The following is a 14,546-nucleotide window of genomic DNA, read 5'->3' as shown; positions in this document are numbered from 1 at the left end:
TTCATGTATTCTTTAGCAATAATTTACTTCTTTTACCCAGAAAGGGGTAAACGAAATGAATTTCAAAATAAATTAAAAAGAATGAGTAAGAGGTAATTCAGAAACCTTTCTAATGTATACTAAGGGCTCATCTTGACGACTGTATAATGTGTGACATGATCGCTTTGTGTATTCATTATTTTTCGGTCGTCCATATGACATTGCGCGCTTTTGCACATTTACGTGCAGTTAAATCCGCTTTGGCATTACTGCAAGAAATGTGATTTGCTTTTTTAAACTGGTAATCATCCGCTGCAACATTAGGGGCTCGGATGCAATACCGTGGACTTTAGAGCAGGAGGCATTCTGTGGGCGGTCATTGGGCGTTTCCCCATTCCCCTTCCCTCATTTCCAGGCAATCATGTATTTCCACTTTTGCGCATGTGCGCAAATGTCCGGGGAAAGCCGGGGAAAACGGAACCAGTCAGAAGAATGGTGTGGTGTTGGGGTGTGGGGCTCGGCAACTTCTACTGTGCAAATGCAAAAAAAGCAATTGCGCAGAATTAGCAACAGCTGTTAATTTTTAGCCAGCCTGCGAACTGGGCGGCCGCTCAGGGTGAGATCTGCAATTGTGGTTGTTTGTAAAGGCCCCCTTTTCCTGGCTGGTCTCACTCAAGTGCGGCTGGTTGGTGCAGGGAGCTCGCTTTGCTCTTTCCTTCTTGCTCGGAGTCAGACAGACATGCACAGGCACACACAGTGGAGATAAGCGAGAGCCTGGTGCTTTGCAAAGGGCCACGGGAAGGAAAGGGAGAAGGAGGGGTGTGTGAAGGCAACAGAGCATCAAGTTTTGCCCAAAGTGGTTGGGAAGCTGCTGGGAAGCTTCTCTTGGTGGCTGTTCACTTATGCTGCCGCTGCCTCCTACGCGGAGAGCGAGAGGCAGGCAGAGAGAGAGAGAGAATGGGGAAACTGTCATATGCGAAAAGACAAAACATGCATTCAGTTTTGCGATAAAACGCAAATACAGGAATACAGAGAGAGTGCCCCGAGAGCGCTCAAAGGAGGCTCTTGAAGGACAGCCTGCAAAAGGCTGAAATCAATGACCAGTTGAAATTATTATTATTATTATTATTTATTAAATTTATATACCGCCCGACTAGCAATAGCTCTCTGGGCGGTGAACATAAAATAGTATAAAAATACAATGAATAACAAAATAATATTAAAATACAATCAACAATACAATAAACATTATTAAAATTAGATCAATGTAACTTAAAATGCTTCAGAGAATAGGAAGGTTTTGACCTGGCGCCGGAAGGAAAGCAGAGTCGGCGCCAGGCGTACTTCCTCAGGGAGACTGTTCCATAGTTCGGGGGCCACCACTGAGAAGGCCCTAGATCTTGTCATCACCCTCCGGGCCTCCCTGTGAGTTGGAACCCGGAGGAGGGCCTTCGTAGCAGAACGTAGTGCACGGGCCGGTTCATATCGGAAGAGGCGTTCCGCAAGGTATCGTGGTCCCGCCCCGTATAAGGCTTTATAGGTTAATACCAACACTTTGAATCTAGCCCGGAAACATATTGGCAACCAGTGCAAGCTGGCCAGAACAGGTGTTATATGCTCGGACTGCTTGGTCCTTGTCAGCAATCTGGCCGCCGCATTTTGCACTAGTTGTAGCTTCCGAACTGTCTTCAAAGGTAGCCCTACGTAAAGCGCATTACAGTAATCCAAACGTGAGGTTACCAGAGCATGTACCACTGATGTAAGGTCCTCTTTACTCAAATAGGGACGTAGCTGGGCTACCAACCGAAGTTGGTAAAACGCATTCCTAACCACCGAGGCTACTTGAGCCTCAAGTGAGAGGGAAGAGTCTAAAAAGACTCCCAGACTACGAACCCGGTCCTTTAGGGGGAGTGTAACCCCATCCAGGACAGGGTATATATCCACCATCCGATCAGAGAACCCGTCCACCAACAGCATCTCAGTCTTGTCTGGATTGAGCTTCAGTTTGTTAACTCTCATCCAGTCCATTGTCGAGGCCAGGCAACGGTTCAGCAAATCGACAGCCTCACCTGAAGAAGATGAAAAGGAGAAGTAGAGCTGCGTGTCATCAGCATACTGATGACAACGCACTCCAAAACTCCTGATGACCTCTCCCAACGGCTTCATGTAGATATTAAAAAGCAGGGGGGACAAAACTGACCCCTGCGGGACCCCATATTGGAGAGCCCGCGGTGTCGAGCAATGTTCCCCAAGCACTACCTTCTGGAGACGACCCGCCAAGTAGGAGCGGAACCACTGCCAAGCAGTACCTCCAACTCCCAACTCCGCGAGCCTCTCCAGAAGGATACCATGGTCGATGGTATCAAAAGCCGCTGAGAGATCAAGGAGAATCAACAGAGTTACACTCCCTCTGTCTCTTTCCCGACATAGGTCATCGTACAGGGCGACCAAGGCTGTCTCAGTGCCAAAACCGGGCCTAAAACCCGATTGAAATGGATCTAGATAATCAGTTTCATCCAATAGCGCCTGGAGCTGGCCAGCAACCACCCGTTCCAAGACCTTGCCCAGGAATGGAACATTCGCCACTGGCCTGTAGCTGTTAAAATTGTCTGGGTCCAAGGAAGGCTTTTTCAGGAGTGGTCTCACCACTGCCTCTTTCAGACAGCCCGGGACCACTCCCTCTCGTAAAGAGGCATTTATCACTTCCTTGGCCCAGCTACCTGTTCCATTCCTGCTAGTTTTTATCAGCCAGGAGGGGCAAGGATCCAGTACCGAAGTGGTTGCACGTACCTGTCCAAGCACCTTGTCCACGTCCTCGAGTTGAACCAACTGAAGCTCATCCAACAAAACAGGACAAGACTGTGCTCCGGACACCTCACTAGGATCTACTGCTATAACTTGAGAGTCTAGGTCCCGGCGGATACATGAGATCTTATTCTGGAAGTGATCGGCAAACTGATTACAGCGGGCCTCCGATGATTCCACCCTGTCCGGAGGGTTTGAATGGAGAAGCCCCCGGACAACTCGAAAGAGCTCCGCTGGGCGGCAAAGAGATGATTTAATAGTGGCAGCAAAATGATGTTTTTTAGCTGCCTTCACTGCTCCTACATAGGGCTTAGTCGAAGCACTAACCAGCGCATAATTGTATCCGTCGGGAGTTCGTCTCCATTTCCGCTCAAGCCTCCTCCTATCTTGCTTCATCGCTCTCAGCTCCGGAGTATACCATGGAGCTGTATGAGCTCTACAAAGGAGAGGGCGTGCAGGAGCGATCGTGTTTACAGCCCGGGTCATCTCCGTATTCCACAGAGCGACCAGGGCTTCAGCAGGAGCGCCAGTCCTATCAGCCGGAAAATCCCCCAGAGCCCTTTGAAAACCTTCAGGATCCATTAGTCTCCGGGGGCGGACCATTTTAATAAGTCCCCCACCCTTGCAGAGGGAAGAGGTTACTGAAAGTCTAAACTTCAGCAAGCAGTGGTCTGTCCATGACAAAGGGAGTGTTGTAAAACTCCCCACATCCAGATCACTTTCCCCATGCTCAGTAGCAAAAACAAGGTCTAGAGTGTGCCCCGATACATGTGTTGGACCACTAACATATTGAGACAGCCCCATGGCTGTCATGGAAGCCATGAAGTCCTGAGCCGCGCCAGACAAAGTGGTCTCGGCATGAATGTTGAAATCCCCCAGTACTATTAGTCTGGGGGACCTCAACAATATATCCGAGACCACTTCCGCCAGCTCATTTAGGGAAGCCATTGGGCAGCAAGGTGGGCGGTACACCAAAAGGATTCCCAGCCTGTCCCTCTGGCCCAACACAAGGTGTAAACACTCCAGGCCAGTAACTGAATGAACATGGTGCTTGGTGAGTGAGATGGAACTCTTATAGACGACAGCGACCCCACCTCCCCGACCCTCAGATCTACCATGATGCTGGACCAGGTACCCCGGTGGGCAGAGCTGAGAGAGACCAACTCCTCCCTGCTCACCCACCCAGGTCTCGGTTATACATGCCAGATCGGCTGCCTCATCCACAATCAAATCGTGGACGAGGGAGGTTTTATTATATACCGATCTGGCATTTAATAACAGCAACTGGAGATCTGAGAGATGGCTGATAGGACTACCAACGACCTTGCGGGTGTGGGAAGGACCGGAACAAGGCACAGCCACAACATGTCTGGACCGCGTTCCCCTTACCTGGCACGTCCTTCTCACAGCGCCATACCTTCCTTTGCCCGTCACTACGGCAACTGGGGCCCCCTCAAGTCTCCCCGCCTGATGGATAAAACTCTCTCTGAAGCACATACTACAACTAAAATATACAACAATTAAACGTATAAAAACAGCTATATATACAGCCATATATACAGCATATAAACAAACATACATTCATATAATCAGGCACCCATTCATCTCAAATTGCATCAACACACCAACAAAAAGTAAAAAAAAAGAAAAAGAAAGGAGCAGCACAGCAGCAGCAGCAGCCTCTCCTTCCCTTGGGGCGATGCTTTCTTTCTCCTGCAGGGCCTGGGTCTCCCAGGCCACCTCAGCCAGCCGGCTTATGTATCCCTCCAAAGAGGGACAGGTGGTAAGAATCAGTCCTGGCTGGCTGGGTACCTGGGGCCTGGTCCTGCCAGGCAGAAGTCCCTCTGGGAAGGGTGGTGGAGGTGGTGGTCCCGCAGCAGCAGCAGCACAGCAGCAGCAGCCTCTCCTTCCCTTGGGGCGATGCTTTCTTTCTCCTGCAGGGCCTGGGTCTCCCAGGCCACCTCAGCCAGCCGGCTTATGTATCCCTCCAAAGAGGGACAGGTGGTAAGAATCAGTCCTGGCTGGCTGGGTACCTGGGGCCTGGTCCTGCCAGGCAGAAGTCCCTCTGGGAAGGGTGGTGGGGGTGGTGGTCCCGCAGCAGCAGCAGCACAGCAGCAGCAGCCTCTCCTTCCCTTGGGGCGATGCTTTCTTTCTCCTGCAGTAGCCAGCATGCCCCCTTCCTTCGCTCTCTTTTTCGCTCGCTCCCTGGATATCCTTCAGTTGCACCCTCGTTTGCCCAGCACGTCCGCGCGGGGTCGAGGCAGGAGTTAGGCCAGGCACTCTTCTGGGCTTATACAAATATATAACTCTGTGTGTGTGTGTGTGTCCAAAGACGGTTTGAGACAGATCAGGTTTCCTACACTACCCCCCCGCAAAAAAAACCCCCAAAGAAAATGGGGGCAATACAGTCCTAAGCTTGCCATTGCCTCAGCTGCACAAGGCAGATATTTAATAATTGTAAGTGGAGCTGCACAAGAGGCAAAAACTTGGAGAACTCCAGAATGTTTACTATGCATAAAGGCAAAAACACAAACGTTCGTTTTTGTGTAATATTGCAAATATAAGCACCTGGAGACACACACACACACCCTGCTTCAGAGTGGCGAGTGGCAAGGAACTCCATTACAGCCACAAGAAATTCAAACTTTCGTGCTCTTATGCGCCTTATTGTGCTTCGTTGCAAAGGGGGAGAGGAGCATACGTCATATTTTGCGGACCAATCGGCTGATGGGAGTGTTATGGGCGGAGCTGGGAAAAAGCGAGAAGAAGTACGATTCCTCCCGCTGTGTGTGCGGGCGCAAAAAAAGTGTTTTTTTTAATCGGAAAAGAGCGAACAAACAGGCACAGTGAGGACTGTCAGGTGACGAACCGGATATGGAAAACGTGGGTTATCCCGCTCTGTTTGGATGAGCCCTCAGTGTTTAGGCTCTTTTTAGCTTGTAAGACTACAAGCTGTGTGAATATCTTTCTATTTAATGTTTATAAACCAAGAGCGAGTAGATCATGCAAGAAAATCTTCATCCTGTTCTATCTAGGCAGAACATCATTCCCACATTCACGTGGGGACGGGTTTGCCCTCACCCCTTCCTCTAGAAAAAGACTTGGGAGGGTGTCTCCTGAAGGGAGAGGTGAGTGGAAATGGACATGTGATGTCCCATGCCCTATGGGGAGGGATGTAGCAGAGTTTAAAAGCCTTTTCAGTCCCCAACTCCTTTTCTTCGCATTTTGTTTGTCTGTCCTCTTCCTACATGCAGTATGGGCTATGCCAGGCATCTTGTTGAGGACTAGTAGGAATTTTTTAGTTGGACACCTTCTGTTAGGGTCCTTCACATTTTGCCTAATTCATATTGTTGGGTCTAATTCATTTGGCTTTGGGGAGATGTGTGGCAGTGGGTCTGTTACTGCATTGAGTTTGGGAAGGTGAGGAATTTGGGAGTATATGATTAGGTATATTGAGGCATTATTGGGTAATGAGCACTCTTCAGGGTGCCAGGCCTTCAGGTCTGGGGTGAACTGGTGGATGTTCCTTTGTGGGCTGTCATGCGCATCAAGATGAATGCGAGTCTAGCAGTGCCAGGGTGTGCATGGGGGATCCACGCCCAAAGCTCACCTAGCAAGGAGGGAGAGTTATTCCACATCCTTGTCTAGGGAGTCACAGCTAATCACTGGAGTACATGCCCAGGGGTCTGGAGGGAGTCTTCCCTACCAGAAGTAGTTGAATTCCTTACCTGCCCATATTTTCAATTCAGTTAATTGGAGATGCTTTAATTCTAATTTGCATATTGTTATATTTTAATTTTAAAAAATTAATCCAATGCCTTGTGTCATGAGTCTTTTTCACTGGTGTGAGGGAAAAGAAACAGTGCAAGCTCATATTACCAAATAATCCATTTGACAACTATTTCAAGAACAAGTTTTGACGGTGCCTGCAGCATGGAGAGGAAGTCCCATTGCACAAGTGGAAGTATAATCCACTCACACGAGTACACAATTGGATGTCAAAAACAAAAGACAGCACAATTGCAAATTTTTCTTGTAATATATACATTAAAAGTAATAATTAATTAAAATGATCCATATACAATAATAAAATATTCACATAAAAGACAAACTTCTCAAATGTGTATGTTATAAGTAAAACTTGCAATGGTGCTCACTTTTGTTTTGGGGTGTGGTGGTCAGGGGACTTTCTCACCATTTGATGTCACCCCATACTTATTTCACATAGTTTCAGTCAATCTTATTTCAACACTTGTCATAGGCAATAAATGTGATGTTGCAATCAAAACAGACAATTGAAGTTTGACCAAGTATGTGTCAAGTACATGGTGAGAGTTTAAAATTTTGACCTGGTACACAAGGTACATACAAAAATATACTGACCCAGAATAAATATAAATGGCCATATAAATATAAATGAGTTTGATCTGCTGAGCTGCCATTTTTACAAGTGTTGCATAATGTTTTTAACAATGACTGATTTTACTTATATTTTCATAACTTTTTAGGTTAACTTGCTTTTATTTTTGATTTTATCAATATTTTTAATAAACATTTTATGTTTTATGTAAACGGAAGTTGTAGATGATTATGTGGTATATAAATTCTTTTGAATAATACATAAATAAAATATATTCATATTTGAGATTAGGAATCAATGCAATACTCCTTTTTGAATAAGGAGCAGTATGACTATTTAGTGTTTGACAATATTCCTTTTGAAAGTCATAGGAGAACTTTGGTTTCTAATATTTTGTGTTCCAGGCTCTTGGAGCATAAGGATAAAAGGTTTCTTTGAGAAAGCAGATGTTGGCTATGTGGTGTCTAGGATATAAAAAGTGATGATGTTTAAACTGAATGATTCAAAGTTGATGTTTCAGTTCTAGAATTAAAATATTAGATCATGCTTTAACAAGTGTTTTGAGCCTTTAGTTGAATCTGAGGTGTCTGCAACTTTTAATTGTATTTGTACTAAAGCAGTGCACTCACAGTCTTGAAAAAACTATGGACTTTATGGAAAGGAGTTACTAGAAGGGGGTAATAGCTTCGGCTATGATATTTGTGATAGTGTCCAGGGCTGTGGAGTCGGTACGCCAAACCTTCGACTCTGACTCTATTTTTCTACGGTCGGACTCGGACTCCACCCAAAATTGCTTCCAACTCCACAGCCCTGGAAAGGGCTGTAAATGTCTTTTTAAATTGGAAGCTCTCATAGGAGCATTTTTATCGCTACCTGAATATGTGCTGATCTTGGCATCACCGCATTTGTCTTCATACACTGACACACAAAATGTTTTCCATCTTGAGTTATGGTGAAATGCTCAACTACAGCTGACTTCATGGGAAGCTTCTTTGACATTTTGGATTTATATTTTTTTAAAATTTGTCAATCAAAATTTATTTTGAAGTCAGAGTCAGTACATTTCTACCGACTCTGACTCCACCCAAAATTGCTTCCGATTCCACGTCTCCGACTCTACAGCCTTGGTAGTGTCAACTCCTAAAATGTTCTCAGACAACTAATTCCTGTAATGTGTCATACAAATTTAGAGTATGTATGTATAGCCAGTTTCATAATGATGAACATGTGATTTTAATAATGTTGAATGTAGCAGGGGTGCGCACAGACTACAAGATTATGATTGGACTCCAATTTGGCAATTTAAAAACACTGTGTAGGCTGTGTTGGGGTTCATCCAGGTTGGCTTCATTCCCTGCTGTCGCCCTCCCTCCATGCTATTGGAAGATCAAAAAATGGCAGCATTATGTGCTTCTGGGGTATTTGCTTTGTACAGATCCCATTTCACCTCTAACAAGCCCAAAAGCCCTCTGAGGCTTCCTTCTTCAGCAAGCTGCCAGGGTATCTGTTAGATCAGGGGTGGAGAACATTTTCCAGTTGGCAGCGGCTTTGACAGCTCACCCACTCCTCATGGGCCATTTTAATTGGTGGATGGGACTGCCCACCTGTCAGTCACCTGATGTCAAATTAATGTCAGGTGACCTGAAGTAATTTTTTCCTTCCAACTCCTGCTCAAAGCAGGCTTGTGATCAGCTGGTTGGCACTTACAGCAAGCTTGGTTTGGGCAGGAGTTGGCTGTGCTACAGAGTACCCCATTGTGAACTCTGTAAGGGAACTGATCCCAGCAACCCTCACTTGCTAAGGAACAATTGGGAGTGGAGTTTTAGACTCCCCATGTGTTCCTTGGCAGCTGTGTCTCTGCCTGCCCCACATCTGATGTCTGGGAAAAACACCCTCACAGACCAGATTGAGACCTGTGGCAGACCTAATTAGTCCTATGGGCTTGGAGGTTCCCCATGCCTGTGTTAGATCATTGTATCAGTTATATTGCTTATTTAATATATTTTGATTGCACCCAGAATAACCTCAGTATCAGATCATGTAAGAGTAGCTTGCTTGTAATTTTGAATTACAAAAAAGGATATGTATGGTTTTAGAAGCTTCACAAAACATAGGCTGCAATCACATATTGCATCAGATTCATTGAACTCAGTGGAACATACTTCTGTGTAACATACAGAGGATTGTACTCTCAGAATACTTCTAAGGTATTCCAGGGTTATTTGAGTGTGAATTTTGTGTGAAAAATTCCCCAGACTATACTATTGATAAGGTATAGTTGTAAAGACATGGCAATATGAATCAAATTGTATGGGACTCTTAGAGTATTCCAGTGCTTTCTGATGGATCATGGAATAGGGTGAGAACCATAGGAGTGAAACTTACAGTAATTTCCCTTTGTTTATGAATTGCAGTCTTGAAAATAAATAGGTTCTTCTGATCTTAGTCCAAATAACTAATTGATACTATTGTTGACCTTGGTGTCTTTTCCCAAGCCCCCTCTTGCAGGCAGTTAATTTGCATAAATGTTTTTACAGCAAAGTAACTTGTTTCTTAATCTTAAAAGCTACCATAATATATTTTTAATGTATTTCAGCTACCACTCCATGGTTTGAGGCTTATCGAGAGAGCTTTCTTCAGTGTATGCCAGCATCAGACCATGAATTCCTAAACCATTATGTAGCCTGTATCCTTTGAAACAAATATATGATGGTGCGATCTTGTGTGAGATGCAAGATGATATTTCAACTCTTTCTATCCTAAGTCTGTCAGTAAAGAAGCTTGTTGAAATGCCAGGAAACTGCAACAAAAAAATCTGTTTTCCAAAATCTCTGAATTGTTATTAGAAAATATGTCTTGCTTAATACTTATGGTTATTTGGCTTGTGTTTAATCTCTTGGAATGTTTGCAGAATATTCCTATTAGTTTGTCATTTAATGTGGAATTTCTAATAATTGCTACAAAAGCTTGCATAATTAAGAACCTAAAATTAGTCTTCATTTTTAGTCTTCAGGAAATCATATCTCCACTTATTAAACCAACATGTGCACAAGCCTCTTGCTCACACAGAACCCCTTTGCATTTCCCTTTGCATGAGCCGCAGTTAAACTAGGAAGCCTTTAATTAACCACAGTTTCACATTTCATCCAAACTTGGAAATTATGGTTTCCGGCTTTGGAACAAACAAGGATATTAAATAGTGGTTTGAACTTGGTTTAATGTCTTGTCTTATTCTGATGCTGGTAACCATTACTTCCCTGTGTGGATAATATGGTTAATTAGAGGCTTCCTCGTTTAATTGTGGCTCGTGGCGTGAGGATCACAGCTATTCTTTGGTACATACCAGCTTTCAGTACTTTGTCAAGGAGTCATCTGCAGGTAGCTGGTTTTAATGGCAACATAGCAAATTGACTGTGGAATGAACCCATGGCTTATACAGCCTAATATTTTTACAGTATATTATTCTTGGTTAGTTGCCACTTGTCTTGCTAAAGATGGTTATCCTCAGATTATTGGTTATTTACTTTAAGCGAATTACTTACAGCTGTTGCTTAGAGGTACATTTAAAAGGTTTAAAATAAACACTATCATTATTATTGGAACAGCGTCCAAGGGTTAACTAGTTCTTGATTAATTTATCAATTTGTGATTTATCCTTAAAATCAACTCAGGTATGCTCGTGGTGTCATCTAGTGAACCTGAACCTGTGGAACAGTTTCTAAAGCTTTCACAAGAGCAGCATCAGATTCAACATAGTAATGAATATTCTTATCCAAAATGGTTTATTCCAAATACCCTCAAATATTATGTGTTGTTGCATGATGTGAGTGTAGGAGAGGAACACAGGTGAGTAGGGTTGTTTAAGTGGCTTCACTGACATGGTTTCTGAAATGCTGATTTTAAACTTGCTAATGTCTGTGCAGTAATTCAGTAGCTCCCAGTTAGAATGGGCAGATAGGTATAATTCCTGTTTGTGTACAAAAATTGATGTCTAATTTATCTTAACAAGCATAAATCATGTAGAACTATGCTGCCATAAGTAACATGAAACAGAGAGAGGCAGTTTGGTTTTAAGTAAGTAGGATAAGTTATATCAGACATCATGGATGTGGAAGATCTCTAGGTAATGCATGCTCCTTCTAGCTCATGCTAAGAAACTCCTATTAGGTTTTGTGTTCTGATTCACTCAGTTTTTTTATTTTTTAAATTGGAAGTAGTGCTTTTCCAGATCATTTAATGATCTCTTCCAGTGAAGAAATCAGGAAGTACAATTGCTTGATAGTTGCAAAGGGCTCTAAAGGCTTATTATTTACTGCTTCTGCTATTGTGTGTCATGGAGATGTGTGTGTTCTTAGTTTTAGGAAATTGGACTTTGATTAATGACAGACGACCATTTACCTTAGGACCTGAAATAGTCCATTATAGTATAAAACATTTCTGCAAATGTGTTGCTATTGTTAACCTGACTTTAGAAAACAGCGCTGTGTTATGTCTTCAACAAAAGTAGTGCTCAGAAGGGAGGATTTACAAAATGGTATGTACCAGCACAGTTTCATTAGGTTTATTGCTGTCCTGGCACTGCAGGCTTATTGCATGGATGTGCAGGGAAGCAGACCCCTGCAGATATGAGTTTGCTTCAACATAATGGATTGTATCTAGAATTAAACAGGCACAGTGGGACTGGCAGAAGCTGACTTCGTTGTTCCCTCCTTCCTACAGCCTCTCCCATCCCAAAATTGTCTACTGAAGTTCTCACAGACGTTGCCTCTGCCTGTTTTTGGGATTCCCCCCTCCCCAGTGCCTGACATCATAGCCTACATCATTCAGCAGGGGTGTCTAACTCCCAGTGGAACATTTTCTGGAGACTGCTGTGTGGGGAGGAGGGGCAAAGGAAGTCAACTTGTTCCAGCCTCATTATGTGCACTTAATGCTACATACAACCCAATATAGTTGTTTCAGTGTTTCAGCTTTATAATCCACTTTGAACATAGGGGATATTTCTGGTCTTCCTATCAAATGCTCCCATAAGTTATCATTAGCTCATTGTGTGTATCCATTTTTGGTTTTCACATTTAGCAGTTTTAGAATCTATTAATTACATCATTTTGATTCTTTGAGATGCCTAAGAGGAATGTAAGTTAAAATGGTTCAAATGCTGAGTATGACTTAAACTACACTTTCATGGTGGTGGTAGCGGGAACAACTATCCAAGAATGTGGAAGATTTGTAAATCTTTGACTTCATAAAAATTGTCTAAAATTTTCAATTTCCTGCCAAGTTCCATGTCTTAGTATATCCAAAATTTGGCCACATATGTTTTACTTGCTGATTTCCCTCTGCTCACCTCCTCCCCTTGTTTGTGTTCCAAAATGCAATGCTCATATTATTTGCTTATTGTTTCAACTGTCTCACCTCTTTTTATGTACACGTACATTTTATTCCTGCTTTTATTCCTTCATGTCTATTTGTTCTCTTTTCATGTTCCTTCTTGTTCACTCTGTTCATCATGCACTAATCTTCTAAAGCCTTGTTAAATCTCTCATTTCCACCCCTTTTGCCTATTCTTAAATGTTTATCTGTTGTCTTCTTTCCACTTTTATTGACGATTCTTCTGTTTGCTCAAGTTTTTCCCGATAAACTTGCTTATAAGTCTGTTTGCCATTGTTTTCAGCCCCTGTCTGTGCTAAATCTAAATTAATATGACTGCAATAACTTGTAAAGATTTTTCCCATTTGCAGTTTCATATTTCTGTATCCTCAACACTTTCTACCTCTGGCCACTTCAGTATTTTTTTCTGTTCTTTATAGTTTTTTCCCTCATTCGTTAGTTAATCTTTCTTTATATAGTCATGTAAGCTGGGGATGGGCAGTTTCTGACAGATCACCTAGTATCTCTTTACTGCTGGGATGTTTGCCAAGAATGATGAATTAGCTCTGATCTTCGTCTTGTTCAGCAAGTAACTTCTAACTTTTTAAAACTAAGAATCAGTTAATACAGATTAAATAAGCCACAATAGCATCTTGCTTGGTAAGTTAAAGAACATCAGTAAGTCCCAGGAATTGGTCTTATCCAGAAAGACTATGCAAGATTGAAGTCTGCCCATGCTTCATATAAGTTATTCTCTGTAGCACATTCTTTTCAAATTCTGTACTTCTAAGTGAAAGTGTTTTTCCCCTGAAACTTTGTGCTGTGAGCTGTTATCGCTAACTAATTAATTCACTATACAGTGGTTGTATTCACATGCCACAGTAAGCCACAAACCTTAGATTACCATGCATAGGTATTGGGAGCAAAGAAACCATGAGCCCTGTCCTCGTGTTAATGCCTTGAGTGAAACAAACTACTATACAGTGGTTGTATTCACATGCCCTAGATTATCATGCATAGTTATTGGGAGGAAAGAAACCATGAGCCTTGTCTTTGTGTTAATAGCTTGAGTGAAACAAAGTACAGACGAACAAACTATGATTGAACGTAATGCTAAGCCAGGAATTGTGTTTTGTTTCTTCCAAGTGCAAGTGAGGAAGACTGAGCGTGGTTTGCTTGTAAGCTATGTTTTATGGCTTATGGAGACATGTGATCATATACTGTAGGTATAAAGGTGGATCTGGATTACTTAAGGATTGTGTTTGAAAATATTCTTGCAATATTTAAAAAAATTTCAGGGCTGATTCAATTTATGAAGAAATGAAACAAAGATATGGGACTCAGGGATGCTATTTACTTAAGATAAATTCTCGTGGGTCTAATCGTGGAGCGGATGAACAGATTCCTGATCCCTGGAGCCAATATCTCCAGAAAAACAGTATCCAAACCCAGGTATATTTTATTACTTAACAGCTTTCCTGTACTATACTGAAGGTTCTCTTCAGCCCTCTTGGTCTCTCTGTGTTTCCTTATTTCATCTCATAAATTGTTTGGCCATTCCTGCTCATGCATTCCTGTTGATCAGATGCTTACTGTTTTTAAACACCCAATTGAGAAAGCATTTCTACATATCAGTTGAAATAAAAAGCTTCAGTTTCCATGGTTCTTTGAATTACTTTTATAATATAATTAGTGGTAGCAGGTATCTCCAGCAGGGCTGTCCCAGGAGATTTTATGCCTGAGGTAAAGGGCAATATGGCACTTCCCCTTTTTACGTAAAGCTGGACTGCCAATTTAATCTTCAACATTGGTGGCAAGACAATGTCCTCTACCACATCTGAAGGCAGCAGACTAGCTTAGAGGGTGTAGGAGAGGCTCTGTAGTATGCAGCTGTATCTTTCGACACTTCACCACTACTCCCTAACCCCAGTGTCTGCTGCTTAAGATTACAGTATTACTCTTCTAGTGATAGGGCTAGCCCTGGACTCTAGAAAGCAGGGATGCTAAAAACACCACTCCTACCACACATTCCTTT

The 14,546-nt window shown here is 42.9% G+C and overlaps 1 protein-coding gene across 7 annotated transcripts in view; it reads left to right on the top strand.

Annotated features, from left to right (window-relative positions):
* TRAPPC8 (trafficking protein particle complex subunit 8) overlaps window positions 1-14,546 on the top strand; it is a 150,030-nt gene that overhangs the window by 22,363 nt on the left and 113,121 nt on the right. For all 7 annotated transcript variants that reach the window (XM_061597839.1, XM_061597828.1, XM_061597867.1 and 4 more), the window contains 3 exons: window positions 9,741-9,830; window positions 10,816-10,990; window positions 13,810-13,963. In XM_061597839.1, coding sequence (XP_061453823.1) covers window positions 9,741-9,830; window positions 10,816-10,990; window positions 13,810-13,963 — 419 coding nt within the window. The remainder of the gene's footprint in view (window positions 1-9,740; window positions 9,831-10,815; window positions 10,991-13,809; window positions 13,964-14,546) is intronic.

Source organism: Rhineura floridana, chromosome 1 (assembly GCF_030035675.1).
Source record: "Rhineura floridana isolate rRhiFlo1 chromosome 1, rRhiFlo1.hap2, whole genome shotgun sequence".
Lineage (NCBI taxonomy): Eukaryota > Metazoa > Chordata > Lepidosauria > Squamata > Rhineuridae > Rhineura > Rhineura floridana.
The sequence above is the reverse complement of the archived record's forward strand: the minus strand, read 5'-3'. Positions and strand labels throughout refer to the sequence as shown.